This window comes from Cyprinus carpio, chromosome B6, assembly GCF_018340385.1.
Source record: "Cyprinus carpio isolate SPL01 chromosome B6, ASM1834038v1, whole genome shotgun sequence".
NCBI lineage: Eukaryota > Metazoa > Chordata > Actinopteri > Cypriniformes > Cyprinidae > Cyprinus > Cyprinus carpio.
This window is the reverse complement of record NC_056602.1, coordinates 9,835,094-9,862,621: the sequence shown is the minus strand read 5'-3', so window position 1 is coordinate 9,862,621 and position 27,528 is coordinate 9,835,094. Positions and strand designations below refer to the sequence as shown.

Sequence of the window (27,528 nt, the reverse complement as noted above, 5' to 3'; positions counted from 1 at the left end):
GCAGTCTATCTTATTTTAATAAGCAAATTAGAAAATGTACATACGATGTTTGCGAGACTGAAGAAATATAAAACAAAATAATAAAATATATTTAAAAAATAACTAATAGCCTATCCATATTAAGGTCATCACAGTATGCATGAATCAGGCGCAAAATTCCGAGAGAAATTGAGAAATTCAGTTGTTGATAAAAATATAAACTAAATGTTATAGGCCTAGAATTTTGCTATTGCTAAACACCTCTACTGATCGAATGCTAAAAATTAAATAAAAAGGCATGCATATGCAAAATGTACGTAAACACGTGTTTTAGTTTCCAGGGTTATGCACGAGGACTAGGCTACTTAGGCTATTATTTAAAAATGTATTATTTAGCAATATTTACATGATAGATAGATAGATAGATAGATAGATAGATAGATAGATAGATAGATAGATGCAAGGTGTTGGCAAAAAGAAGACCAGTCTAACACTGAATAAAAAAAATGTCCAAAAAACATGATGGTCGGTTTGATAGAAGAAGGCATGTGGATTTGACAGTTGGCGTGAACACTATAAAACAGGTAGCCTACACTACACAAAAGCGGGTGACACTGTAAACACTCCACCTCCACAAGCATCAACTTTTCTGTGCTTTCTCTCATGAGATTTACTGAACGTTGCTATCTCTATTACTTGTCACAGAGACACATTTCATCCTGCTAACAAAATGGTTGTACCCTTAAGTAATTTACAGCGGTGACACATTTGCTGCTTTGTCTAAGAAGTGAGTTAGCTTAACAGAAATTCTAAAAGTTCTAGAAATGCAAAACTCCCGTTAGTGATTTCTGTCGAGGCCTTAAACGATTGCCACGTAACACTGATCTGTTTTTATTTTATTTATTTTTTTTATTTTAGAAAAACGCATTGTGTGAAATGTTTATATGACGGCTGTATTTTTAATCAAACATCTCTATATTGTTGGCATAATAATAGAAAGGTTTGGTTTTCGAGTGTTATTTCTATTCTGCATGTCATAGCATAAGGCTATTAAAATTCAGCAGTCATCATTTTAAAATGCATTTGGCTAAATATTGCTCAAAGAGCATCCTTTTTTTATTTTTTTCTCTTTTTTTTACAAATTAAAGAAAGAAAGAAACAAACAAACAAAAACAAACAGCTATACGATCTTAGGCACAACACACAATTTTGTTTCATTCTAACAAATTTATTGTTCTCGATCATCTCTTACGGAATCACTACTGAAATTAAATTACAATCAAATCATCACATCAAAATATACCCTTATTACCTACTGTCAAAGTCAGCTCGTGTAGATTTGTGCTCTTTTAAAAATGAGAATACAAAATTTAACAAAACAAATAAGGTCAACAACGAAAACAGGGGAAAACATTTTACACAAGTCCGGGGGAAATAAATAATAACTGTTTGGAATAGTTCGTATGTATCCCGAATAAAATATTAAAACAAAGCATTTTAATGAAAAATATTAAGTAAATAATTCCGATCACCATCTGATCTAATGAATCTATATTGCCGGCTTTACATAGTCTTGTTTATTAAAACCTACCAAAGAATACTGCTTGGAAATGGCAGCACATGAAAACATCCACAGCACCAGCTCTGGCCCACTTGGCAACGGATGTTCGCACAGAAGATTTTCAAAGAGGTGCAGCTGCGGAAATTTCAGTCTTTTCAAAAGTCATCTTTGATTTAAATTTGTCCTCAAAAATCCACGTAAGATTCAGTTCTTTACATTAAAAAATCAAAAATCAAAAGATGTGATCTTGGAGATCAGAAACAGAGGGCAGTCTTTTGTTGTTTTTGTAAGGAATGGAAGGCCAGAAAAAAAAAATCCATTCCATATTTTTGGATGATATCAAACCATGCAGTCTTCTCTGCCAAGTTGGATGGAAGCTTCGTGGATGCCACTGTTCTTCGCATTGTTTCAGTTGAATTTCATCACTTTGTTTGAGGTTTAATGTCCCATAACAACACACACAATTGCCTGCGTCTTTTGCCTCTCAAACAAGACATTGGTACAACACGGAAGGGGGGCAAAGAGTTTGTTGTTCATTGCTAATTTCTGTTATTTTTCAGTTGAAGTTAATGCGCCAATATTACCTGGTGGAACGAACTTGTAGTTGTCACCCTCTGGTCGCCCGGTTCGCTCGGCCCAGTTAAACTTGCATCTTTTAAGTAATCTACTAAAAAATGTCCCTGAAAGAAAGAGCAGACACAACCTTTTAGGTAAAGACATTTAAGGGCCTGGAAGAAGATTAGCGGGCGGTTTAGGGTTGGGAAGGAAGAGGGGTGATTTTTTTTTCTTGTGAAAAAAATATATAACACATCTGCAGTCTCAATATTCCCTCACAATCACAGTATCAAAATGTTTTGCTATCTTGATGATAGTCTGTGTTTTATCAGATTAGTCATATATAAAATATTTTTTTTCTTGTATGCTGTTCTATGTCTCACTGAACATTCGTTTGCAGTCCATGGAGGGGGGCGGTGTATCTGCACTCACATTGCCGACCTGAGAATATACATCCTCCGGCGTCTGCGGCACTCCTGGGGGCGTCATCCTTTTCTCTTTCTGTCTCCGATTGCAAAACCAAACTCTCACCACCTCCTTCTCCAGCTGCAGGTTATCCGCCAGAGAGGTTATCTCTTGGGCTGAAGGCTTGGGACATTTCAAGAAGTGACTCTCCAACGCACCTTTGACGCTCACTTCGATGGAGGTGCGCTTCTTGCGCTTCCTGCCCTGAGCCGCTATCTTGTCGATGCTGGTGGGGCTGCCCGTGGAGGAGTCTGCCTCCTCCAGCCATTTGTTAAGCAACGGCTTCAGCTTGCACATGTTCTTAAAGCTGAGCTGCAGAGCTTCGAAGCGACAGATTGTGGTCTGCGAGAAGACGTTCCCGTACAGAGTGCCCAACGCCAAGCCCACGTCCGCTTGCGTGAAGCCCAGTTTGATCCGGCGTTGTTTGAACTGCTTGGCAAAGTGCTCTAAGTCGTCCGACGTCGGCGTGTCCTCGTCGGAGTGCGGGTCGTGGCTGTTCACTCCGTGGTGTGCTTGCTGGTGATGTTGATGCTGGTGGTGATGGTGGTGGTGGTGGCTGCTGTGATCGAGCTCCGGCGTATCGCCACGCACCAGACCCGGGTGTACTAGGCTTTGGCTGCCCGGCGGACTGAGCATGCCGTTGACCGTGAAGCCTCCCGGCTGCGAGTATATGAGGGACTGCTGCTGCTGTTGGCTCCCACTTAAAGAAGGGATGTGGGCAGCGGTTGTGCTACCCCAGGCACCCGCGTGAGTCTGGTGGGGACCTAAATGTGGGGGCCTGTGATGCAGCGCAGTCCCAGAGTGCAAATCGTCTCTCCCCGAGTTATTTTTCACGTCCTGCTGCTGCTGCGGGCTGCCTGTCATTCCAACGGGACTAGACGACCAAGGCGATCCTGCTTCAGCTGCGGCCACTGCGGCAGCTGCAGCCGCCGCTGCAGCGTGAGGCAAGGACGTCACCCACTGGTGAGCGTGGCTCAGCATATGTCCCCCGTTGCTCGCTGCCATTGCGCCCTGCATGAAATCGCTTTGTACCATTTTAACCGTTGGGTCTCCTCTGTACCCACCGGACACTGAGGTTACCGCAACACTGCCCTGCTGCATCCCACCTCCGGAGTCCGAGTGCACGATCGAGCCGGACGATAATATACTACTGCTGGGTAGATAAGGGTTGGAAGCCGCTGTGGCCATTCCGCTAACCTTATTAATATGTTTGCTGATCACCCCCTCCCTTTTGCAGAAACTTTTTTTAATGCAGGCAAATTATATCTCATGAATTATTCAAACTTTAAAAGTCTGGCTTGTGTTTTGACAAACACCATCAACAAAAAGCAAAGAGAAAGATATTGTAGAGAGAGGACGAAATCCGTCTCTTGAATAATTTGCGCATTCATATATTTCGAACATATGAATGACTGAAACGATAAATTCCACTTTTATGTCAGCGTTGAAAAGCCCTCGGAAGTCAAACAGTCCTTCGATCTATATTTTCTTTTTAAATAGTCTGAAAACAAAGAAAAAACAAAACAATTGAAAGATTAAAAAAAAAATGTTTCAAAACTTTGTCCCGCAAGAAACTTCTGGCGCTTGAAGAAGTTGTAACGTGCCCTTAAAAATAATAAGTCCAAACGTATGTTCCGTTACCGAGGTGAAAAATATTAAACGTGGTTCTTCCTCAATTCTTTCGTTATTTAGCCGCAGCGAATTCACTTGCTCCGTCCCTTTATTGCTTTTCTTTTGCAGATTCTTTTATGGTGCTGTAAAGTCTGTCTCTTTGTTCTGTTTTGATGTGTTTAAACCTGCCAAACCGCTCCAGTTGAAGTACAATCCAGTATTACAGTGCAAAGCAGTGTTGCATGCCTTCTTTCTCATTCGCTTGTTCTCTCTCCTCTCCCTCGCTCACTCTCCCTCCCTCTCTTTCTTTCTCTCTCTGACAGTTAGTTCCGTCCCTCCCTCAGAGCTAGAGGACACACGAGTGTTTACCCTGTGCTGCGTACATCGTCCACGTCTTTCCCCAAATGCAAGGAAGTCGGGCGTACGGCTCTCGTTGATTGGATAGCACCGGCAAGATTGACAGGTCTAGAGAACTCGCTTCAGGCACTTAGACCCCCCTTCCGGCCATTCCAATTGGCTGCTTTTGAATTTAAATAAATAAATCAAGATAAATGACTGAAAACTCTAAAGAATGTGAAAATATATGAATAAAGCCCCATTTAAGTAGCCTACAATTTCCCATAGTTTTGTTGAATTATTTTGGTGAATCATTAATAAGACAATGTGACTCTTAGTGTGCTATTTTTCAGGGCCATAATAAAATAACAACATAGTTCTATTACTATGCCTTAGGTTGAATTTGGATAAGAGTGATGAACAGTGACCTCTAACAAATAGGCTACAACTGATCTTGTTGTAATTGAAATTTTGAAATAGGTCTTTTGAAAAGCCCAGAAATTGCACTGGCTGCATGTGATCTCTGCTTACAACGATTTCACTCTGACTGACAAAAGGAGATCTAAAATATAGTTTCTCTTCCAGCATGTCTGTGGCAGTTTTTAAACTCAACTAAGCAAGATAATATAAATATATTGACGCAATAACCATCGTAATTGCGTAACTACTATCGACTAATTTTCTTGAAACGTCTGCCTCTCAAGAGTTAACGAGATGACTGTGCGATGCTTCCAAGCAGAAACAGAGAGTGCAAGGCAACTCAACACAAGAGAGGCATGGGGAGAAAGTGGCAACCAAAACGAAGGCAAACTGAGCAGTACTTTGGGGATTTGCAAGAAACGTCTTTTAATTTAACTACCAAGATCGACTGTCGATAGGGCAAATATACGACATTCCTTTTTTTTTAAATTTCGCGCTGAATTGTTTAGACGTTACCATCAGACCCCTACAACATATGGATTCACCCAGTGGTATAAATAAAAGTGAGAGTCCAAAGAAAATTTCGGGTGATTGACATACGGTCCCCCCAGCTTCAGTATACAAGAGAGGTGTGACACTCAGTGTCAAAGGATCTCCTTGTTTATGAACTAAACTACTGCTAGAATAATAGCCTACATAGCTATCATAATAAGTACAGGCAAACCATATCCTAGCCTACATAATCCAATGCACAATTTTACACCAATAATCACTCCAAAAGCTATTGTGACAGAAAAGCTTATTTTAGATTTCATTTAGTATCGGTGTATTGGGTATAATGCCACTGAATCAGGTTCTGTAGAAAACCCAAGAGAGGACTACGCACTCCCCTTCCCAGAAGATTTCATCTGGATCAGACTCAAAAACCGATAGAACCTCGTGGATTTGTTTACATTGAATGGCAAAGTAGGGCCACCGCCACGGGGCTGTCTATTCATTAATTTCCAGCAGATTTTGGTCTAAATTACTGATATGCATTTCATACTGCTCGCTTCCAACGAAAGTCTCGTGCGGCCATAAGAAACGTGATAGCCAGTATGAGGAAAGGGATTCACTCACTCTGAGGAGTCAAAGCAATTTCAAATGTTCAAGTCTTCAACTTTTGAAGTTTAATGTTTTTATCTGAAAAGTAGGCTGTTTATTATTTATTTGTTTATGTAACAAGGTCCCCGTGTTCCCTGCTGGGGAGATCATTTGTTTTCTGTGCAAGTAGAGAGGGAAAAATCCCCAAGTATAACAAGAGACGAACAGTTAGTGCTGATTTTCATTTGCATAAATTTTCATATATTTTAGTGAAAATAATAGCGGTGCAGAGGAGAGCTCCGCTCAGTTGAGTCAGAGGGAAGAAAATCTTAGGAAGGACCGAAACGGAGGGAGAGAGTCGGTCACTGATGGACGAACAATGCAGTATTTGAGACATTTTTCCAGTTATCGTGGAATCTTAGGGTAAGTGAAAATAAATCAGTATTCAGCGGGGTTACAGCTGTATTACCATAAAGCCTACCTTAACATTAATCTATCTATATAGTAGCAAACCTACCTATATATATATAAATCCCTCTTTCGTGTAAAAATCAATAAGACTGTTTAGCTTTATAAATAATATATATATATAGTTGTATATATGCGTATGTCTGTGTGGTTGCAAAAATCCCTCTTTCGTGTAAAAATCAATAAGACTGTTTAGCTTTATAAATAGCGAGCAGACGGTTAAGCTGCTGTTTTGTAGTGAATGTCCAGTGGAGAATGTGCAATCAATCAAATTCAAACAGGAGACCCTCAGTGGAATTCTCGGCGGAGTCGCGTACAAGTGGATATCAGGTCTTTTACATAAATCGATCTTTGACTTTTTTGCCGAAGTTTGATGCAACTTGGTCTGCAGCACTGACTTGTTTTGGAGCGCGCGATGTAGACTCGAGACGGTGTGTGAACGACGGCAAGGGTTTTAGTTGTTACTGAACGACTGTGTGAGACAACAGCACATGACGAGCAACTGAGCAGAAAGCAGTCTAGCAGATCATGACCGGTAGCAACGAAAATATGCAAGTTTCTAAGCGTGATAGGCTATGCTTGAAATAAACGAGACAGCAATACACGCAGTTTAAATGATAAACATTTGGGGTGACCAAATATAGGCTACAGACAGTTGCAAAACTAAATTTAGATTTAATTCCAATAAAAATAAAATTTAAGGTTCATATATATATATATATATATATATATATATATATATATATATATATATATATATATATATATATATATATATAAAAATGCAATATAGTCTATATGCAAACACAACGAAAACCTTTCCATTCGATAATTCTTGGGTTAACTCTGTGTGCCCTCCCGGTCGAAGATGCCATCTCTCTCGCAGCCCCACTAAGACCGTTTGTTTCATTCATGGGCAAAGCATTTCTGAACCCTTCCTCTCGGTTGCTATGGTGAGTGGAATAAAAGAGGGAACACTGGTCGCATTAAGCTATATGTTTGTGCACTGGAGTCGAGATGAAAGAAAGAGCCACAGTCAAGCCAAGAACATCTACCATTGCGTCAAACACACAACTCAAATTCGTAAATGTCTAAAGAAATACAAGCGTCTATGAAAGATATACACATAAAATAACTGGAATCAGCACAACCATAAAGGATTAGCTCCCACATTTACACGCTTGACAGTGACGTACGGGGGGGTATTTTGTCACCAGCATGTGTCGCGCTTAGTCAGTAAGGTAAAAGCGTTAATGGTGAGTAATTGGGGTATTGTCCTTGATTATTGATTTATTCTTATTTTTTGAGGAGAAGCATGGGGTACTGATATTGTAAACTGATACCTGTTGAAATCATAATGCGAAAAACCACATTCGTACAATTAATTTATTCATAAGGCATTAATTCAAATTATTGTTATTGCTGAAACAAACAATGTAAAGCCTGCTGTTTGTTACATGTTTAAAAAACGATTCAGTGTATACTTGTTCAAACGGATTTTCACCTTACTGTGTACGCCTTTGTAATTCTGACTTTGATTTATAATGTAGACCTAAGTTGCAGTTTGTAGTTTATTAAAAGGTTTCGTTAAGGTTTGGGAAGTTTATAAATAATACATTTTTGAACAGACAGTTTTATTATATTTGGCAAACATTTACATAAATGTTTTTGCGTAAAAAATGCTGATATAAGTCACATTCGTATTTAAACACATTTATAAAACTTGTCTATGTGTGTGACACATTAGTGACACAATACCACTGACCAAGGAAAAATGTATTAAACAAAAACAATACTAGATAAAAATAAGTTATTTGATATAAAAATCATTATAAAAAAGTGCGCGCATGTTTGATCACCTAATTAAATATTTGAATAATTACGGAATTTTAAAATCACGAAAAAACACCCTGAACGCAATTTTAACTGAATATCATTTAAGAGGATTGTGAGTAGGCTATTAATATTCCAAAGAAAAAAACAAAATATTTATATTTCTTTTATTATAATTAAATTAAATGTCTGTCGGTTTTGAAGAAAGACAATACATGTAACAGAAATATAGCCTACTGCTGAATTGTCATTAATTTGAGAAACAAACCTTCAAAGCGCTAAGCTCATGTCTGACAGCGTGAAATTGTAGGCCAGAGCTCTGGAGTCGTCCCAAAAAAAGAGGATGCGATGTCTCTTATTTTCTCTTAATTCTTAATGATAAAATGTCATAGTGGGATGGCACATGTGTATGATATTATTATACAATAAAAATGGACTAATTATAATTATTATCTTATACATAACAATGTTGTATTTGATTTTTTAAACCTTATTATTCATTTAATTAGTTTAACTGCAATCATAAATGTATTACTTTCTTTATCGAAAAAGAAAGGAATTGGGCATGTGTCAATAGCTGCGATCCTTCAACATTGCCAGTTTTGAGCTTGCCACATTTTAATATACAGGCTGGAATGTGAAATGATTTGTAAACAATTTATAGTTATTTGGAAGAAAGATAATAATTAAAATAACAACAAACATGCAGTATTGCATTTATACATTTTTCAACAAATACAAATTGGGATAAAACTACACATGATCAGTCTAAAATATTCTGTGATAGTCGGTCAGACTGGAAGATTATTTCATAATTTTTGACTATGAATAACATTATTTTACATCCGTGTTCTATACATGGAGTGCGTCCACGTCGTTCCGCCTTGTTTATTCCACTGCTCCCTTGAGCATCATTTCCCGTAGCACCGGCCCCAGGAGGCGCGCAGCTCATGACCGAACTGGCAAGAAATGTTTCAGAGCTCTATGTCTTACACCAAGATTATCCGAGCTTCATTATTCGTAAACATTCCAGCCAGCCCCTTATTGATTATGCTCTCTCCCATTGGAAATCAATGCAAATGTCATAATGTGCTTTAAATGATATGTGGATGGAACATCTAATACTAGTATAAATATATATTATGTGTATATATACGCCAATACAAATATGTAAATGGACTAAAATCAGTAAAATACAAAATAAAGACTCAAAACTATATAAATCACATCAGACATTGTATTTCTGATATTATTCCCCAACTCAACCAGGACCCCAGCTTTTGAATTTCATCCATCTCAAGATATGTGTGATGTGACACAAATCTGTCTGTTCCATGATATGGATGCTAGTCTTCTCTCTGTGTGTGTGTGTTTGTAACTGGGAGATCCCTCTTAACTGTCACATGTGGACTTACAATATCTCTTGGACATCCTATAACAGACACTGCACTGATTACTGCTGCAGGCCACTGCAATAATCAAACTCATACTGTCCCAGGGCACTTTCAGGGGCACTTTCATGAAACACTTGATTATATATACATGCTAGGATTATCTGTCATTCCAACTTAATTATGCATCAACATATTAATCTGATGAAAATGTTGCCCGAGCACTGCGATGTGCCCTCTACCATTTCAAATGTATCCATTGTGTGTGGACTGAAGTGGTGCCCTGCGTGTTTTTGTTTGTCAAACAGCACCGTTCCCTGAGGAGTGCGGTTTGTGGTACCTCCCTGCTCAGGATTACATTAATCAAAGCATTTATTTCCCCAGAGATGCACAGCACAAATCACCCAAAATCCCAATCAAATTGAATAACAGAGGAAGCACCGCATTGAAATGACCTCTGTGCTTTTTCTGTTGCTCGTTTTGCAAGAAAACGGGGTCTCTTGCTATTTTAGCTTCACTCACAAAAGCAAAAGTGTCTTTCTCTGTGACACAGCAGAGGAGTTTTCGATAGTTGAAGGTGTTATGTTGACTGTGAGAAACATGGAAATCTTATGCCAGTGCCAGACACTGTGTGGTTTTTAGTGATGAAACATTGATGTTTTGGTTTCATCAGCACATATACAGATTTAAGGATTTGCTGTTGGTTGCAGAAAGTGCAGTCTGTTAGGTTAGACAAACCCGCTGGTTGAGAAACGTCTCACCCCTTAGTATTAAAAAGAAGATCATATGCAGATGAAATCATTTCTTTTATGCTCGAGTTATACAAAATAACTACATTTGACTGAGTGCAAAACTGTCAACACAATAAATCTACAGCAAAGCCACTTGGCTCAATAAATATTGCTTGCGATACGAGGCCTATTACAGGTACTGCAAATAAAATAATACAGCTGTAATTTTCCTCGTGTTGTTTCAATGTAACTGGTGTGCGCCGTTTGAGATTCATGGTGAAAATGGGAAGGAAATGTGAGGCTGTTTATGGCAGTGCAGTGCATCAAAACACAAATTCAGCTCTGCTGCTTTCAACCCGATCAGGGATAAATGATGGAGCCTGTCCTGGAGTGGGTTACCAGACGGGAACGTTAACTCTGCTAGAGAGGTGATGGAAACAGGAGCATTTTGCTGTAGATACTTTTGTTGAAATATACAAGTCATAGTATATAAGTCACAGTTTTAACTGTATAAAAAGAGCCTTTGTCTGAATTGTAAAAACGAGAGAAATCTGTGGCTCAAGCCAGTCGAAAAAGTGGCGTACGACTGACAAATGACAGCGTAAAAATGTTAGCATCTATATAAAATCTTCTGTTTTTGTATGTGTGGGCATGCTCGGTTGCCAGAAAATCATTTGTGTGTGTCATCTTATTACGTTCCCCCACCCACAGCAGGAAAAATGGGTTTACATACATCTGTATCCTTATTTTGGCATCCTATATGTTCTCCTAAACCACTGGGCCTTTCCTCACTCTCTGTCTCTACCATTTCTACCTCTTTTTGTCTCCTCCTCTAATTCTCTCCCTCTTGGTCCACTCACGCATCCAGCCCGCAGGGTCACAAAAGCAACGTTCACCAGCCTGCTAGAAGTGGCCTGACCTTCTGCCAAACTGCCTACCACACATTACTCATTACTCAGGCCAGGCACACGGACAGCCCCAGAGCTAAAATGCTGCCCTTAACTCAGGCAACATGCAATGGATCATTCTAAACTCCTCCAGTTCGCTCTCACTCACTTTTATTAAAATGTGCATGCTAAGGGTGCACCGCAGTGCTTAGAGGCTGAATAATGGCTAAGCTAAGGAAACATATGCGTCTCATGTGTAAGGTGGAAAGGTCAATGAGTCTAATTTCTGGTATGCACGATAATGGCTATACAGTTCGCTCGCTGTGGGTGATAGAGCTGGATAATTCTATCTAAACCTCATGTTATATATGCAAACAGGCCTGCTATAGCGTATGCTGAAAAAATTATGAAGTAATATCATTTATAATGGCGGTCGTGGTGACGTGAAAGTATATACAAAACAGCAAACCTTCATGTGTGTTAACAATTACCGACTGTTGTGGTGTTTGTATAAAGATAATTGGGTCATAAGGTGTCAAAAGCTCATTAAAAGTGGGTGAATAGGTTTACATTTTTACCTCGGTGGAAGCTAATACTTATAAATAATGTATTAAAAATAATATCACTTAAATACATAAAAATAAAAAGAATATCTCAGTAACCCAAATCGAGATAAGCTCAATCTATGATGTAATGAAATGAACTCAGTGCTGAATTTTTATTTACTTGTTTACATAATGAAAGTACATTTCCTCTCAATTCAAGGATCAATCACTCACCGCAGTGAATAAAGTGTAAGGGGTATTATCAGATATCTACACAGACTTTATTAGCGAACATGCTGAGCATCTGGACACCTGAAGGAAAAAAATGTGCCTGGAGACAAAATGTGTATTGCGTGCCGTAGAAAGAATATTTGTTCAAGATGCAGTTCCAACTGATTCTAACATTGTTATTTCTCTTGCAGGAGAGGAACTTCAACTCTCCCACCTTCCCTCCCTTCTCCAGGGAGAGGGGCCTCCTTCCACGCTGGACCCAGACTCAATCTGCTGCAGAGGGACAGAGTGACTATGCTGTGAGCGGAGACACACACACACACACACAAACACACGCTCAGACGCTCACACACGCACACGCACACGCACACACACACACGCACACACACACACACACACACACACACACACACACACACACACACACACACACAGACAGAGATCTCACTGCTTCCGTTTTCCAGCTTACACTGCTGCTGGAGCTGTTAGCCTGCCGGCTATTTTTCTTTGAGAGACTATAAAAATATGCAAATGCTGTTGTTAAAGAGAACAGTCGAGTTTTTTTTTTTTTTTTTCCTTCTGCTTGCGCCCCTTGTGAGTCTGGAGAGCAAAATGTGGAAGGATTTCACTTTTGTCCCTCACTTTGTTTATAGAAAGTCAGGAAGAATTAAAGGACAGCATCAGCGACAGACACATCATAAACATGTTTGAAATGACCATGCATATAGGGAAGAATAAAATGAATCTTACAAATATCCTGCTTCACTCGAACTGTATCTGCAGAGTGAGTGAATTTTAAATTGTTTCCTTTTTTTTACCTCTCGTCATGGCGGACAGGCCTTAAACACAGAGCATCAACCGCTTTAAGAGTGCAGGAAAAGTACAGGGTGAATTTGTAAACCCCTCACGGTGCTGCGAACACTTTTTGAAGTGATTATGAAGACAGTTCAGATCAAAGGCTTTGACAACTCTGAGTGCCCGCCAAGACTGAGCTCCTGTAATCGCACAGAGCCCTCCGTACAACACAGCTCACACCCCTCAAGCACCCGGCAGAACGCAACGCCACACTCACGCATAAACAGATTATCAGGGGACAGAAAACGGCTGGAAAGTAAATACGGGATTAGAGTTTTCAGACTGAACTGCACCGATATAACCGAGGAGATTAGCAAAACATTTACAGGTAGATATTAATTATCGGCGTCAGGAAGATGAAGGAAAAAATTAGTGAATAAAGAACTCCATGCATATGTTATAAAAAGCGGTGCGCTATATAACCTCATTATATTTAATATTTTCCATTTCATTCAACATATCACATGTATTAAATTAACTGCCATCATTTTCTAAATCCTTTACAAAGAAACCATAAGAAGCAGGGAAAAAGAGAGGGAGAAAAGGAGAGCGAGCAAACAAAGAAGTCAACAAACTCTTATATTTTTATATAATTATGTGCTCTGCTGTGCGTAACTGCTAGGCAGCATTGTAACAAATGTCCATCATTGGCTCCATTAGCCCTGGAGACAGACGGCCATTACATTTAGCTCAGTATTTGGCTAATACTTTACGAAAACACAATAGCTCCAAACAAAACAACAATAATATTAATAGTGATTTTATTATCTAAGCATCCAAGTTGTATCGTAGAATTTGAAAAATATATTTTGTCACGCGCATATGCACACACACTGTAAGTCATGTGGTAATAATGTAAACAGGCTGCCATCTTGAACCTGCTCATCATGTTGTTGTTTGGTCATTTAACTGAAAGTTTTGCTTTTGTCAGTATATTTACTGTTTTGTGGTACTGCACTGGTGCTGATGTGAAACAATAAAATGTGTGTGACAGCAAGTCCCCTCTCTGCCTCCTGTTTACGGTGCCACTCAGCGCCTCTCTCAGACTAACCGCTTGGTACAGTCTTCTCTGGATTACTTCCAGAACCCTCGGGTTCCGAGTGGCCCAGTCTCTGAAGAGCAGCCAACAAATGGGCCTTTCAGTGTGGACAGCAGATGGGGCGGGCCAGCCAGCCACTCGGAGGAACTTCTTGTGTCGCCAGACACAGAGAATGAATCCGCTTTTATCTGCCAGCCCAGTGGACTACAATGAGCCTTCCTGTGCACTTAACCATGAGACAGCACACACACACATATACAGAGAATGATGCCAGACAGGTAGTGCGCATTGCCATTCCCTTACCGTGGAAGTGAAAATCCGAAACTCTGGGTTTGGCTACACTTGCGAATTAACAGACAAACACACAGTCTGTTTGTTCAATCATGTAAATCATTCTCTGGGCGGAAGAGCTACAATCCTGATAGACTACAAGATAAACAAGCGAAAAATTAATTCCTGAAGAATGATCAAAATCGACATTATTTAGGCATTACGATCAAAGACAGTGACTGCGCCAGGCTATACAAAATCAAAATTGCATGCTAATATTTCTCAATTCCTTTCATATCTTGCATAGGGGAGATAGAAATCCAAGTATATTGACCTCTCTGCTATTTAATATTTACAATTCAGTATTTTGTCAGCCGTTTATGACTAATTGTTCCAGACAAGCTTTCCAATGTCTCTTTCAACAGTAGCAGTAACTCCCACTGACTAGTCTCTCACGGATAATCATCTGACACCACTGCGCCATACCACCTCATACTAAGTGTGTGTAGTGTGTGTGTGTTTGTTCTTTTGAAAGCTTGGTCATAAGGAACTGTTGGCCCCTATCGATTGCCTGATCATTAGGAGTGACCAGCTGAGTGGCAACATAGCCGCAAACACCACTAACTGCAACGCGAAACATCTGACCTCTCTTTAACGAACAGCCATCGAGTGACCAGACCTACTCATTGACCCGTAAAAGTCACTTCAGGCCAGCAGCGTTGAGATAACTACACCCAGCTGTGGGCTGTTTCATCGACTGCCATGGATACGCTGGGCTTGTGCGATTAAGAAGATGGTCTGACGTGGATTTTTATGAGGAAATGTATCTCATATCTGATGGTTTAGCAGATGTCCGTATGCAGAACAGTTGGCAGGTGTGTCTGCCAGTACAATCCCACTGATGATACAGTTTACACTAGTCCGACACCCACTGCTGAAAGTCTGCGAGTGACACTGCTCACCTCCTGTTGCGCTATTAGAAAGTATGGCTTCCAGTTCAGAGCCTCGCACCACCCCAGTATGTGTGTGTGTGTGAGAAAGAGACAGTGAGAAAGGAGGGGGAGGCAGGGAGAGGGTATGAGGAGGAGGAGGAAAAGGCCACTGATCAGTGAGTGAATGAAGCATTTCTCTGGTGAGTCCCTTAGAGGGGAAGCACCCTGCAGAGGACAGTGTGGAAATGAACTCGATGAGGCGGTGAGCGTTTGACCCCATGTCTGTCCTCACACCACCCTCACCACTCTCATGGCTGACTGACACCGACTACATCCTGCCTGCAATGAGTCACTTCCCGTCTGTCATTACCTCGCCTGAGCACTTTCTTAATTCAACACTAGTACATCCGACTATAAACGAGCAAGGGTTTCCACGTTTGAAGTGTCATATTACGATATCACCCATTTATTTTCTTTCCGTCAGGTTTCATCCATAGTTTCTTCAAGAAAATAGGTCTGTTACATGCTAACCAACACCATATGAGTCTAGCAGCGTGAGAAATATCTGAAAGCCGGCTGCTCGAGAGTTGAGCTCCAGGGAAAGGATCCTTGTAGGGCAGCTGAAGGAATGGGGGGAAGAGCGGAAGCAGATTGCAGGAGAAGGCGGTGGCTTTGAAGGTTGTAGGTAGCAGGTTTTTTCCCTGCACCACTGCTGGAGACTTAAGCACAGGCCCCCACCCGCACAGGTGGTACTGCTCATTTCAATTTAGCTCAAATCCACACTTGAAATAGTGCGGCTGTCATAAGCAATCTGCAGCCTAGGACGGACGGCACTGCTTTGGTCGAGGAGTAGTGGAGGGAAAATGGGGGTGTCAGAGCAGACTACATTGAGTTCTGAAGAAGAGGCTGCTGCCATATGCCCTCCCAACAACTTCCTCCCACTCCTTCGCTGTTCCTTTACTCTTCCAAGCACATGTTCACCGCAGGTCCACTCATCCAGAACAGCACAAAGAGAGGTTAAAGCAGTCAACAAGTTATTTACGGCAGGGGAGCCACTGTGCCTCACACACCCCATCTGCTTTCAGAGATGAGACCGAATCCCTCATTATGTAACACAAGATCAGCCTTTACTTTTTCTTCTGACAAAGGTCTGATGCACACCCATAACTCTTCTGTGCTTAGGATTCTTGCACAACTGGTGGACTTTACGGAAGCCACTAGTCAAAACCTTAAAGGTCTCATCCATTTTAAACATTCATATTTTGAACCAAGTGCTGTGTTTTGGTTAATTTAACTGCAGATGCTCGAGATGTGAAACACAATAAGCACAAAACCAACTTTGGGTGATCCAGCAGTTATTCCAAGGCAATGAACAGGTCCATGGGATTAGTTTTTTTTTCCTATAGAGAGGTTTTAATTTAATATTATTAATTTATTTTACATTTATGCATTGCATTTATGGCATACACTTTTATCCAAAAGAACTTAAATTGCATTTAAGGTATACGCATAATAGTTTATGCATTTCCCGGGAATCATGGTCATGGCTTTTTTAGCACCATTCTCTAATGTTCAACCTACAGGAAAGCCTGGCTAATTTCTGCTAATTTTACTAATATTTAACAATGTTTCCAAAGTCAAATCGGTAAGAGTAAACTGTAATACTGCGTTCCAAGTCAGTGTCCAACTCAACCAGAAGTCATCTTCTTGAAAGCTGAAGGAGTCTTTTAAACAGAGGAGATGAGGCAATGTTTGTAGACAGCACAGAGGATGGACAGATCAGAGCAAGCTTTGCAATCCTGGAAGTGTTTTCTCATCAGAAAGCAGGCGTTTTTTTAAAGTGTTGTTCTAGCCTGGGGCTACAGCCCACTGGATCATGTTGAGCCTCTTTCAGGGGAGGAAGAGAAAACATGGCAGGCCTCGATGAATGCAAATGTACCTTGTGTATCTCGAAGGCATCTTGATGGGGCTTGGAAGCACAGTTGCCCCTTTAACGCGTGTCTGATGTAGGAACCTTTAAATAATACAAAACCCCGGAAATGAGGTGTGCTTTTAAAATATAATCGAACAGCTTTCAAAAGAACCAGGATGTCATGGTATTCCCTCACCTTTAAAATGAAAATTTAATCATGCTAATTTTTTCATGAATTTGAATCATGAATTTCTGAATTTAATCTCTACTTTGGTACATATTTGCCCATCAAGAGGTTCCAGAAGAACCACAGGCATCTGCACAGTCAGCACTTGAGGAACCAGGCATGGCTCGCCATACCATGACTACGGAGGATTATACTCAAGTTGCCCCCTTAGGACTGTGTGCCTTGCCTGTTGAGCTGCCAACCTGGCCTGCTCTTTCACAGCATGGCAGAGTCTCTCCAGGAGGTGGTATTCTCTCTGGACTAACATGTGTTTCTGTGGCTGGTACCCTGCCCACTACCACACAGACCGTGCCAGGGCTCATGCGTCTGTGTACTGATAGAGCCTCGTTGAGGTTGTGGGAATGCTGGGAGATTGTCTATCTTTTATCCCCGGGCTTCAAATGAAGTTGAAATTGAGTTTTTAGCGGGTTTCTCTCTCCTGCTTACATGACTCTCGAGCAATGGCTCCTTGCCTGCAGCATCAGCAGGGAGTCCTTTCAAAGACTCCAACACTGCAAATGCAAGAACGCATGTATGCAAAAACACAGACACACACACACACACACACACACACACACACACACACACACACACACACACACACACACACACACACACACACACACACACACACACACATATTCATTCTAGCTCCTAGATACACAGGAGTCTTCAGACAGAGGACACTCTACGAATAACTTTCATGCACATTTGGGAAAAGAGAAAAGTTATTCTCGAGTTCTCCGAGGAAGATTACGCACAGCGCATACCTTGGTGTCTTTATGATTGAAGTCCTCAATAGCCTCCCTCATATATGCTTCAACATTAGTGCATATTACAAACAAGTCTTAATGGATCAGTCACATTTGTCCTAATGAGTAAAGTTGGTCTGTAGTTTCACTCGTTAAACTTCTTCATCAAGACCCACATCATCTGTATATTCATGCCTCATGACTGTGCTGAAGCTGTAAAGGAGAGCAAGAAGAACTGGTGAAGAACTGAATTGACAGGATTAATGGACGAGGAGCTGAGCTGTGCAATTACACCCTTCAGTGAGGGGCATTTTTCATTTTTGGGTCCTCCTCATCTCTGGATTTCTCTCCTGTGGGAGAGAGTGTTGTCCTAGAGGTTTGTTTGTTTTAATTATTCTTCCATATGCAAATGTGGTTTTATTTAATTGCAGTGAAGCAAGCGACGAGCATGGAAAAGAAAGAGGGGAGGACAAACTCATTATTGATTCCTGAGCCATCTTTCTGGAAGCCATCGCCCATACGTAGCGTAATCCATCTTTCCCATGTATTAACTTCAGTACAGGCATGGAGAGAAGTGTTAATGCCTCCTCAGAACATCAATCAGACAGGGAGAGAGAGGGAGACAGGAGAACCTCTGAACAAGTTTCTTCTTCTTCTTCTTTTTTTTTGACAGGTACCACTCAGTAAAATTAAAAAGGTTGTTGTAATGAGACAGGTTAAAATAAGCCATGCAGGTTACCAGCAGCCTTCCACCAAACTGTCCTCATTTATTCCGCAGGCCTGAAATAATGTTTTCTGCAGGGAGTTTCCAATAATGTCCTCTTGAGGAGATGAGTGTGATTGTGTGGTGGGTGTGTGTTTGCATGCATGTGTGTGTCTTGTGTGTGATTGAGGCTCTTCATGGATCTTTTCAAGTGTACAATACGCCTTGCGCTATGCAGAGATGAGACATAAATATTGCTGAATAAAGAGAAGTACGTTATCAAACCCTGCCTTCACAATGGATAGCTTAATTACCAAAGGCTGTGCTTTGGGAGTGTGTGTGAGCAAGATGGTCAGGTTTGAAATTCAGAGGCCCAGTGTTTCTTTGCACGTTTACATGTTTATTGCTCACTGAAGTGGGCAGGGCTAAGAGATTCCATTAGATGAGTGACATCTTCTTTTTCAGCTTGTCAGGCCGTGCTTTCCCATACAGAGACGGACGGATGTCATCTGTCATTCCGAGGCCTCCCTGATGGTTTATTGGAGGTGTTCACGGATGTATGACGTGCTCGTTAATTTCTGGGACTATTAATGAATGGCTTGAGATAAAAAAAGGATAAAAGCAAGAGCCAGGAGTAAAAGAACTGTGGAGAGAGCAGGAAGCTCAGTTTCAGCGTTTCTGAAAAAACCCTCAAAGTCTTTTCTTTAATCCATCCTGACAAGGCTGAGGCTCAATCCACCTCTCTCTCTCTCTCTCTCTCTCTCTCTCTCTCTTTCTCTCCTTCTTCTGGATCAGTAGGGTCCTGCAGTGGTGGAGCAACAGCATGGGTTCTTAGATCAGTGTTCTGTGTTCTGAGAGACACACATACAGAAAGGGTAATTACTATGCCACGCTGAACAGTAAAAGCAGACCTAATCCTCTGCGTTTTGGAAGCCTGTCTACCACAGCTGCACAGGAGAGATTGTACATAGTGTGTGCTAGGACAATGTTTGTGTGTTTACACTTGTGTCAGGTTTTCTTAAAGTAATAGTGTGGTGAATAAGGGCTTCGTTTTTTTGTCTGTTCCTCAGACAAGGCTACCATATGTATTCTGATCATTTCAGAACACTTTCCCGGTGCTTTTTTTTGGATCTTGGAAGTATAAATATCTGCCAATTTTCCTTGTATGAAAACAGGAGAAAATAAGGAAACACACCTATCATTCATTAAAAATAGATACAAATCATTGTTTAATGTCTAATTAACTGTTGACAGTTTATAGAGACAGATAACAATGAATGGAAACCTTCCAAATCACATGCTCATGTTTCATTTTTACATTTTTGTGCCGATGGTACTTGCACTGATACCACAGCAATCTTGCAGCAAAGTATTTGTGTGTGTTCCATGCTGGCAAAGCTTTGGGAGAATTGCATCAGTCAGAGAGTAGTGCCTACTGAGCACCAGGCTGGATGCAGAACATGTTTCCCTGGAAGCCCAGTCTGATTGGACATGCACAGAGGATGTAAAACAGCCTGGCAGTGCTTGGGGTATTCGGCATTGCCAAACAGGCCTTCCACTAACCAGGGAGACACCTGCGAGGAATCCCCCACTGTGGGCTTCATTTAGAGAAAGTCTCTTCTGACTACACCTGGATATCTCACTCAGGCCCAACTGCGGTGGAATACAGCTGCCAGTCATGCAGATGAAAGGTCTACCGTGACCATGGTGAAACTGGCTTTTACATGGTGGGTATGCTGTGCAAACAGCGCAAATAATGGGGTGATAATCTGCTCTAATACCACCCAGCTGGCCTGCTATACCACTTCTGGAAGTATGGAAGCATTGCAATAAGTACACAGGTGAAAACCAACACAAGTAGAGAGGGAGGAATCAATCCTTTTGGATCTGATACAGGAAAAGAGGGTTATACAGGGCATTCTGTCTTGTACCTATTGAAAAAAAAAAACAGCATATGCTGGTTAGATATGTTTTGAAGCATTTCACTGGTTTGAGCTGGTTTAAGCTGGTCTTTAGCTGGTCATGAGTCATATGCTAGATTTATTGCGAGATCAGAAACTCCCTATTACACTTTTAAAAATGATGTTTTGTTCGACAGCTGCCCCTGTTTCACACTCACAGCGGAGGTAAATGGTGTGATCTGTGCGACGACTGATGGACACGGAGCCAGGATGAGAGACAGAGAGCACCGCAGTGGCGTGTGGAGGTCGGAACCAGCATATGCCAGCCAGTCAGCCTGTCCTCCCCACTGCCGAGTGATGAGAGCAGGGAGCCGAGAGCCGCCCTGCCCATGACGAGCTGCCAGCTGGCTGGGGAAGAGAACACAGTGGACTGACACTCTGCTGGGGGGTAACCTGCCAGGAGGAAGGGAAAGACAGCTGCGTGTGTGACTGGTGTGTGGGTGTGGTCAGTTAAGTATGTGTGTGTGCGCGTGTATGAAGGGATACAGGCACTGCTCAGGGTGCGGTTGGTCTCCTGCAGGGGTCCAGATGGATGCAGGGAGGGGGGTGAGCTTGATTCAAGGGTTTTTTGGAGAGAGTGACAAGAGTGACAAAATTTCTCTGGAGCTCAAACTGTGCTGCCAGCATGTTCTCTCCTGGCCCGCCTTATGCCCCCCACTGTCACCTGTTAACCCCCCACCCCTTTGCCCTGCTCAGGGATTGGCTTTGAGATGGGCACACACACTTAGTGAAACAGGCATGAAGGCATGGTATGGTTTCAGAGGCTTTTTCTTAGTGTGAACTGGCCAACTAAAACTGGGCTGTTACAGTCATTATGCTGTAGGGACGCTCCTAAATAAGGACCAAAAGCACTGAAGCACTGAAAATGTCTCATATGACATTCATTAATTTGCTGCATCTTAACTTCATTTTCATAAGTTGTTCAAGCTAATTCTTTACATTTTTGGGACATATCTATTTATAGAAAATCAGGGATGTAGGGATGATTTGAAAAAAGAGTGCCACAATATAAAATACATCAGGTTTGTTCATGAATATTAATTATGTGACATGACATTTGCCTAGCAGACATAAATAATTTGGTTGGTAAGGTAAGAAAGTAATTCTTTATTTGGCTTATTATAGGCTTTGCTTATCCACCCAGATGTATTTTTTTCTATGCGATACAATCATGCAAAATAAGTAATAACTGCCTGTTCACAAACTGTCATAAGAGTGTCCACAATAAAGTCAAGTCAAGTCACCATTATTTGTATAGCGCTTTTTACAATGCAGATTGTCAAAGGAGCTTTACAGTGTTACGGTATAAAGAAAAGGAAGAATCATATCATAAATACCTTTTCACCACACAACATTTTACAACTAACCTTGCCTTAAAAAGGTCAAAAATATCAGAATTTGTATTTTTTTATTGACTTACACACAGTCCTGCTGGGGTCTTCACTATGATTTTATTTTATTTTATTTTTCTTGCATGCTGGGTAGACATCTACTTGAGTTGCTAGAAAATAGTTTTTCAAATATTAATAAGGGGTAAAGCAGGTTTGTTACAGGTTTGATTTTTTTTCCCCCTCAGAAACAATAATAAAATATTATAGAATATGTCAAACTAAAGTGTTCTTTTCAAGAACTGTATTGTTTTATTGATTTTTTTATTCATTATGATATCATTAAAATACAATACATTTATGATATCACTAATCACTATGATATCAAAATATTTTCCTCACCCTGACCTTTTGCCCCCTGAAATTACCAAAATGGATTTTAATACAAAAATCAAAGAAGATGTATATTAAAGCCTTGCATATTACATTTTTGAATAAATTAATAGATGATGCTCATGTCAGTTTCTAGTATGTTCTAACAATCAGTTTATATGGGAGTATCACTGTACAGAGTCAAGCTAACAAACACATTTAATTATAAATATTAATATTAATAATACAATTTATATTTACTTCATATAGTACATCAGGTACATTAATGTGTAAAATCCATTCTGTAAAAACATGGGTCAAATTCAGTGTGCACAAATAATAAGAAGCTTTTATCTTCAAAACAACCACTGTCTTGTTTCATAAGTCTCCCCTCCTAATTCTATCATTCTTGCACTCTTTCTTTATAATAAGACTCTTTTGTGTCCTTGATCAGTGTGACCTACAGTGCTTTCTCTGGGAATAATCTCTGTCTTTTATGAAATTAGTCTGGATACAGAGCAGGAACGCCAGAGCTGTCTGGTCCGCCCTGCAGGCCGGTCCCATGGTGAGGGCGGAGAGGAGATCAGACGTCCCCTCACACATACTGTCCTTCAGATACATCTCCATGGGGGCATCATTAATCTGGACCTCATAGAAACACAGAAGAACTGTTTGGCTTGTAGAGAATGATATTTAAAAATTTACATTGGCATATCATATACATGCTATATGTTGAAGCAAAGGTGAACATTTTCTTCGCTCTTTCTCATCTGTACCTCTATTTTCCTATTTCTCTCTCCCACTCTCTATATCTCGGGTTTTACACTCTTTTCATATCTCCTCCAAATACTTTCTTGACCCTACAGCCATCTTCATTTCAGTTACAACCATGGCACACACACACACACACACACACACACACACACACACACACACACACACACACACACACACACACACACACACACACAGGCGTCACATTTACATTTCAAACTGGCACTGTGTCTGCCACACATTCATTATTTACCAGCCCCTGGCCACAGTGGAGAGTGCCTGATCTCTCACTCTCTCCATCTCCCTCTCTCTCTGTTTCTGTCTCCCTGTGACTCTTACCCTCTTCTCTTCCACCACCACTTCCTGTTTCTACATTGTGGATAGTGAACGTTATGAGTACAAGGTAATTATGGCTCTCAGCATGGCCAAATCATTCTTATCACACTTTAACTCAAAGAAAAAAAACAACAACAACAAAAAAAAAAACAGTGGAATGTTACGGATTTGGATGTAATGTATGGAAATATGTGTCTTAACATATAAACAATAAACTTGATTTTTAAAGATGGAAATCTAATTAATTTGTTTTCTTGTATCACAATAACACAATTAAATGAACATGTGAGGAATTTTTAAATAATTTTCTGACTGCTGTACACTAACTACAATTAAAGTAAAACATTAAGAGACATAACAGGTGTTTCTTTCTTTTTGTTTCTCCAATCAAAACGTTTTCAACAAAACATGTTTATTTGTTTGTCCCACTTTAAATATTTGATATAATAATTACATAAAATAAAACAAATTGGTATGATGTAATGAATAAATAACTGACTGACTGAATAAATAAATAAATAAATACAAGTAAAAAATGTAAGCTAATTCTCGATTCCTCACTGATGAATGTTGTACATCTGTTAATATTAAAATTAATATGAAAGATTTTGCACATTTGAAGTGAAAGTACTTGATGAATCTAATTTTTGGCTTTTAGAGGCTTTTGCACTGGAACTCTTCATATGTTCTTGTAAATTTTTTTTTTAAATACATGTTTATCTTTTATATTAACATGGCCTAAATATAATATAAACATGTATTGATGTGATTCATGATTGATGCACATGTACATGACATATTCTATTATATATTACATATTCTATATATATATATATATATATATATTTATAATAATAGGTTTCACATATCTTTTTTTAATTCATATAAATACAATTTAAATATAAGGAAATTTAATATATGTACATTTATTATATTTATGTATGGTTACTCACCAATGGATCCTCTGGAGTGAATGGGTGCCGTCAGAATGAGAGTTCAAACAACTGACAGAAGCATCACCATAATTCACATGACTCCATCAATGAATGTCTGGTGAAGAAAAAAGCTGCATGTTGGTAAGAAACAAATCCATTATTAAAACTTTAAACCATCACTTAAAATACCAGTCCAAAATCTGTAATATCGCTTCCTCCAATGAAAATGTCCATCCCCTGTTATCCTCTCACATCAAAATCCAACAACAGTTTTGTTTAGAATGGTTTGGCTTGATCATCTGCATATTTCTCTCCTGATTCAGACAAGATGACTTTTTTTACTGGATAGAGGGTTTATATTTTAGCCGAAAGCAATGGCTTGAATTTAAAAATGTCTTGATGGATTTTTTTATGAAGAAACATCTTTTCGCTTTTGATTACTTGTGACGTTTATATCAGCTATCTTGGTTGCTGCTACCTGGTCTCATGGCATAAATGTACCTGGGTCAAACGGTGTAAATGGTGTTCCACAAAAAGTGCACAGAGGTACGTATTTTTATGAGGCCAGGTTGGTTAGGACTCTCACTGTGATGGCACCTATTCACTCTTAAATACCATTGGTGAGCGGGTAATGTTATGCTAAATCTTTTTGGATGAAGATACAAACTCATCTAAAACTTGGATGGTCTGATGGTGAGTAAATTTTTTATTGTTTTGGTTAAATTATTCCTTAGTTCTTAGCAAGGAATTTACAAGGAATTATTTTACTCTTTTTACAGAGATATGAGGCAAACTCACACTTTTTTAAACATTACAGTGCTTTATAGACACTGCCGAACAGGAATGACCCAATCAAAATTGGTGTGAGTCCACAAGTGTGAGATCTGGATAAGAAAAGAGTATGATATAGACAGAGGCACTGTGGTGAGAAGCTGTCTGTTTATACTGCCACTGGCTTGGTGTTAGATTGTAGGAGTGATGAACATGTCGATTTCACATTTTGATGAGGCCAAGACATTGTGTGTGTGTGTGCGCGCGCATGTGTGTGTAGCAATGTTACTTTGTCAGGTGCTATATACAGCACGGAATGTTCTTGAATGTGACAAAGGTGACAACACACTTGTTTTGATCCAATACAGATAACTGAGGCCAAATCCTATAAAATGTGGGACTTGCATCCAAATACAAATTAAAATATATATGCATATCTCATCATTGGAGTGAAACTGATACGGGTTGTCTGTATTCATGTTTGTATTTTGACTGACTCTCACACTCACAATACTGGGGTGTAGTTAAAGGTGCTGTATGTAAGATTTTGACTCTACTAAAGCATAAAATTACCATAATATGTTTGCAGATATTTAAGAAACACGCTAAGTTAACATACTTGTTTATCTGAAAAACAATGCTACAGTCAGTTATTCTCCTTTGAAAATGTGCATTCAGGGCCGGAATGTCAGTGTTTGTTTTGGTTTGTGAAACCCGCCCACTGCTAGTTTACCCAATTATATTTCGGCAACCCGGGTTGCCAGTTGGTGAAAAACACAGCGTATTTAATTTCGTTCATCTGAAGTGCGCTTGTTCCTGTTTTTGTCATCAATCTGGCAACCTACATGTGCATCAAGTCTGAAGAGGAGGGGCAGGGTAAAAAAAACCCTCCCCAATATTTTGAATTTGGACTGCAATACCTACTTCAACCACTCGGTGTCAATCCTACATACAGCACCTTTAACTATATGTAGCAACATTACCAGGTTATGTATATTTTCAGCTATATAACAATAGTTTAGTTGTTTGACAAACAGCTTTTTTTTGTCCTCACTTCAGAGAGTATTGATACATGTGATTAAATTAGCAAGTTTGGATGGTGTATTTCAGTTAAACCATAGCTTCTCTCAAACCTTGTGTTGTTAAGTAATGTTACACATAAGCTCAAAAAGCAGAATTGTAATGATTCTTCATTTGGCAAAAGAAATGAAATGAATTGAAAAGGATCTAAGTTCACAGAAGGGAAAACTAATCAGACGAAACAACTATTTACAACAAAACAACATCAATAATTCAAAAAGAGCTAAAACATCTATGAATTCTTAACAGCTATTTAAATGCTTTCTATAAATTCCCATGTTTTGACCAAGCATGCAATTAAATTATTCAAGCACAAGGGATTTTGGGTATTATTCCCCTCGGCACTAATTTCTTATATTTAAAGTTTTAAGTTATTTAAGACTTAAAAACTTAATTTTGGGGATTTTTTTGGGGGAGGGGGGGTTAATTAGTACTTGATTGATTTGAATTATTTTGACACAGTTATTTATTTCACAATTATTCACACAATTGTTTTAACAGTAGATAATTAGCATAGATAATTGAATTATAAATCTACAACCCTGAATTTTATGTAATATTAAAACTTAAAGTCTTACTGTTTTTGAATTTTTAAGCCAAAGACATTTAATGCACATAAATAACTGAATTATAAATCTACAACCCGGGAATTCTAAACAATGGTCGATTATTAGGCTACTTGTTCCTTTATTGTTATTTTTAATCATTTTAACCCTTAAAATCATACTGCTTTTGCATTTTTAAGCAAAAGAAGTACAATTATCATACATAATTGAATTAGAATTCTACAACCCTGAATTTCTAAGTAATGATTGGTTAGTACTTATTTTTTTCAGTTACTTTTTAAGCCAAAGACATTCAATGCACATACAGTATATAACTGAATTATAAATCTACAACCCTGGAATTCTAAATAATGGTTGATTAGTACTTGATCATTTTAGTACAGGAGTTATTTTAACACCTAAAATCAAAAATTTCAAGCCAAAAAAACATTCAAATATTCATATATCAAATGATATCTGACATGAAACCAAACCCTGACATTTTATTTTTAATTAGTACTCATATTCATTTTGAATGAGTCATTTTTTTTATTATCACTATTAAATAATTTCATTATTAAAATTAGGATTTTAAAGCCAAATAAGTTCACTTAACATAGATAAAGCCAAAATCTGGTTGA

The 27,528-nt window shown here is 39.5% G+C and overlaps 1 protein-coding gene and 1 long non-coding RNA gene across 3 annotated transcripts; one reads left to right on the top strand and one right to left on the bottom strand.

The window, feature by feature from the left end:
• Positions 1–1,166: 1,166 nt before the first annotated feature.
• Positions 1,167–4,572, bottom strand: LOC109063402 (POU domain, class 3, transcription factor 3-B). Of its 2 annotated transcripts, none has more exons than XM_042725630.1 (2): positions 2,537–4,572; positions 1,167–2,220 (listed from the first exon to the last, which is right to left on the bottom strand). In XM_042725630.1, the coding sequence occupies exons 1-2, from the start codon at positions 3,746–3,748 to the stop codon at positions 2,107–2,109; spliced, it is 1,326 nt and encodes a 441-aa protein (XP_042581564.1). In that variant the 5' UTR covers positions 3,749–4,572; the 3' UTR covers positions 1,167–2,106. The 2 variants fall into 2 exon arrangements, with proteins under 2 accessions (XP_042581564.1, XP_042581563.1); XM_042725629.1 differs by having other exon boundaries at positions 1,171–2,220; positions 2,528–4,569.
• A 1,507-nt stretch (positions 4,573–6,079) lies between these two features.
• Positions 6,080–23,792, top strand: LOC122137654. Its single transcript, XR_006154994.1, has 3 exons — positions 6,080–6,433; positions 12,288–12,395; positions 20,884–23,792. It is a non-coding gene; the product is annotated as an uncharacterized LOC122137654 (long non-coding RNA).
• The last annotated feature ends 3,736 nt before the right edge of the window (positions 23,793–27,528 follow it).

Coding starts and splice junctions, on each gene's coding strand:
- LOC109063402 (XM_042725629.1), bottom strand. CDS start 3,748: ATGGCCACAGCGGCTTCCAACCCTTATCTACCCAGCAGTAGTATATTA. Junction 2,221..2,527: donor TATATTCTCAGGTCGGCAAT/GTGAGTGCAGAT, acceptor TCTTTCTTTCAG/GGACATTTTTTAGTAGATTA.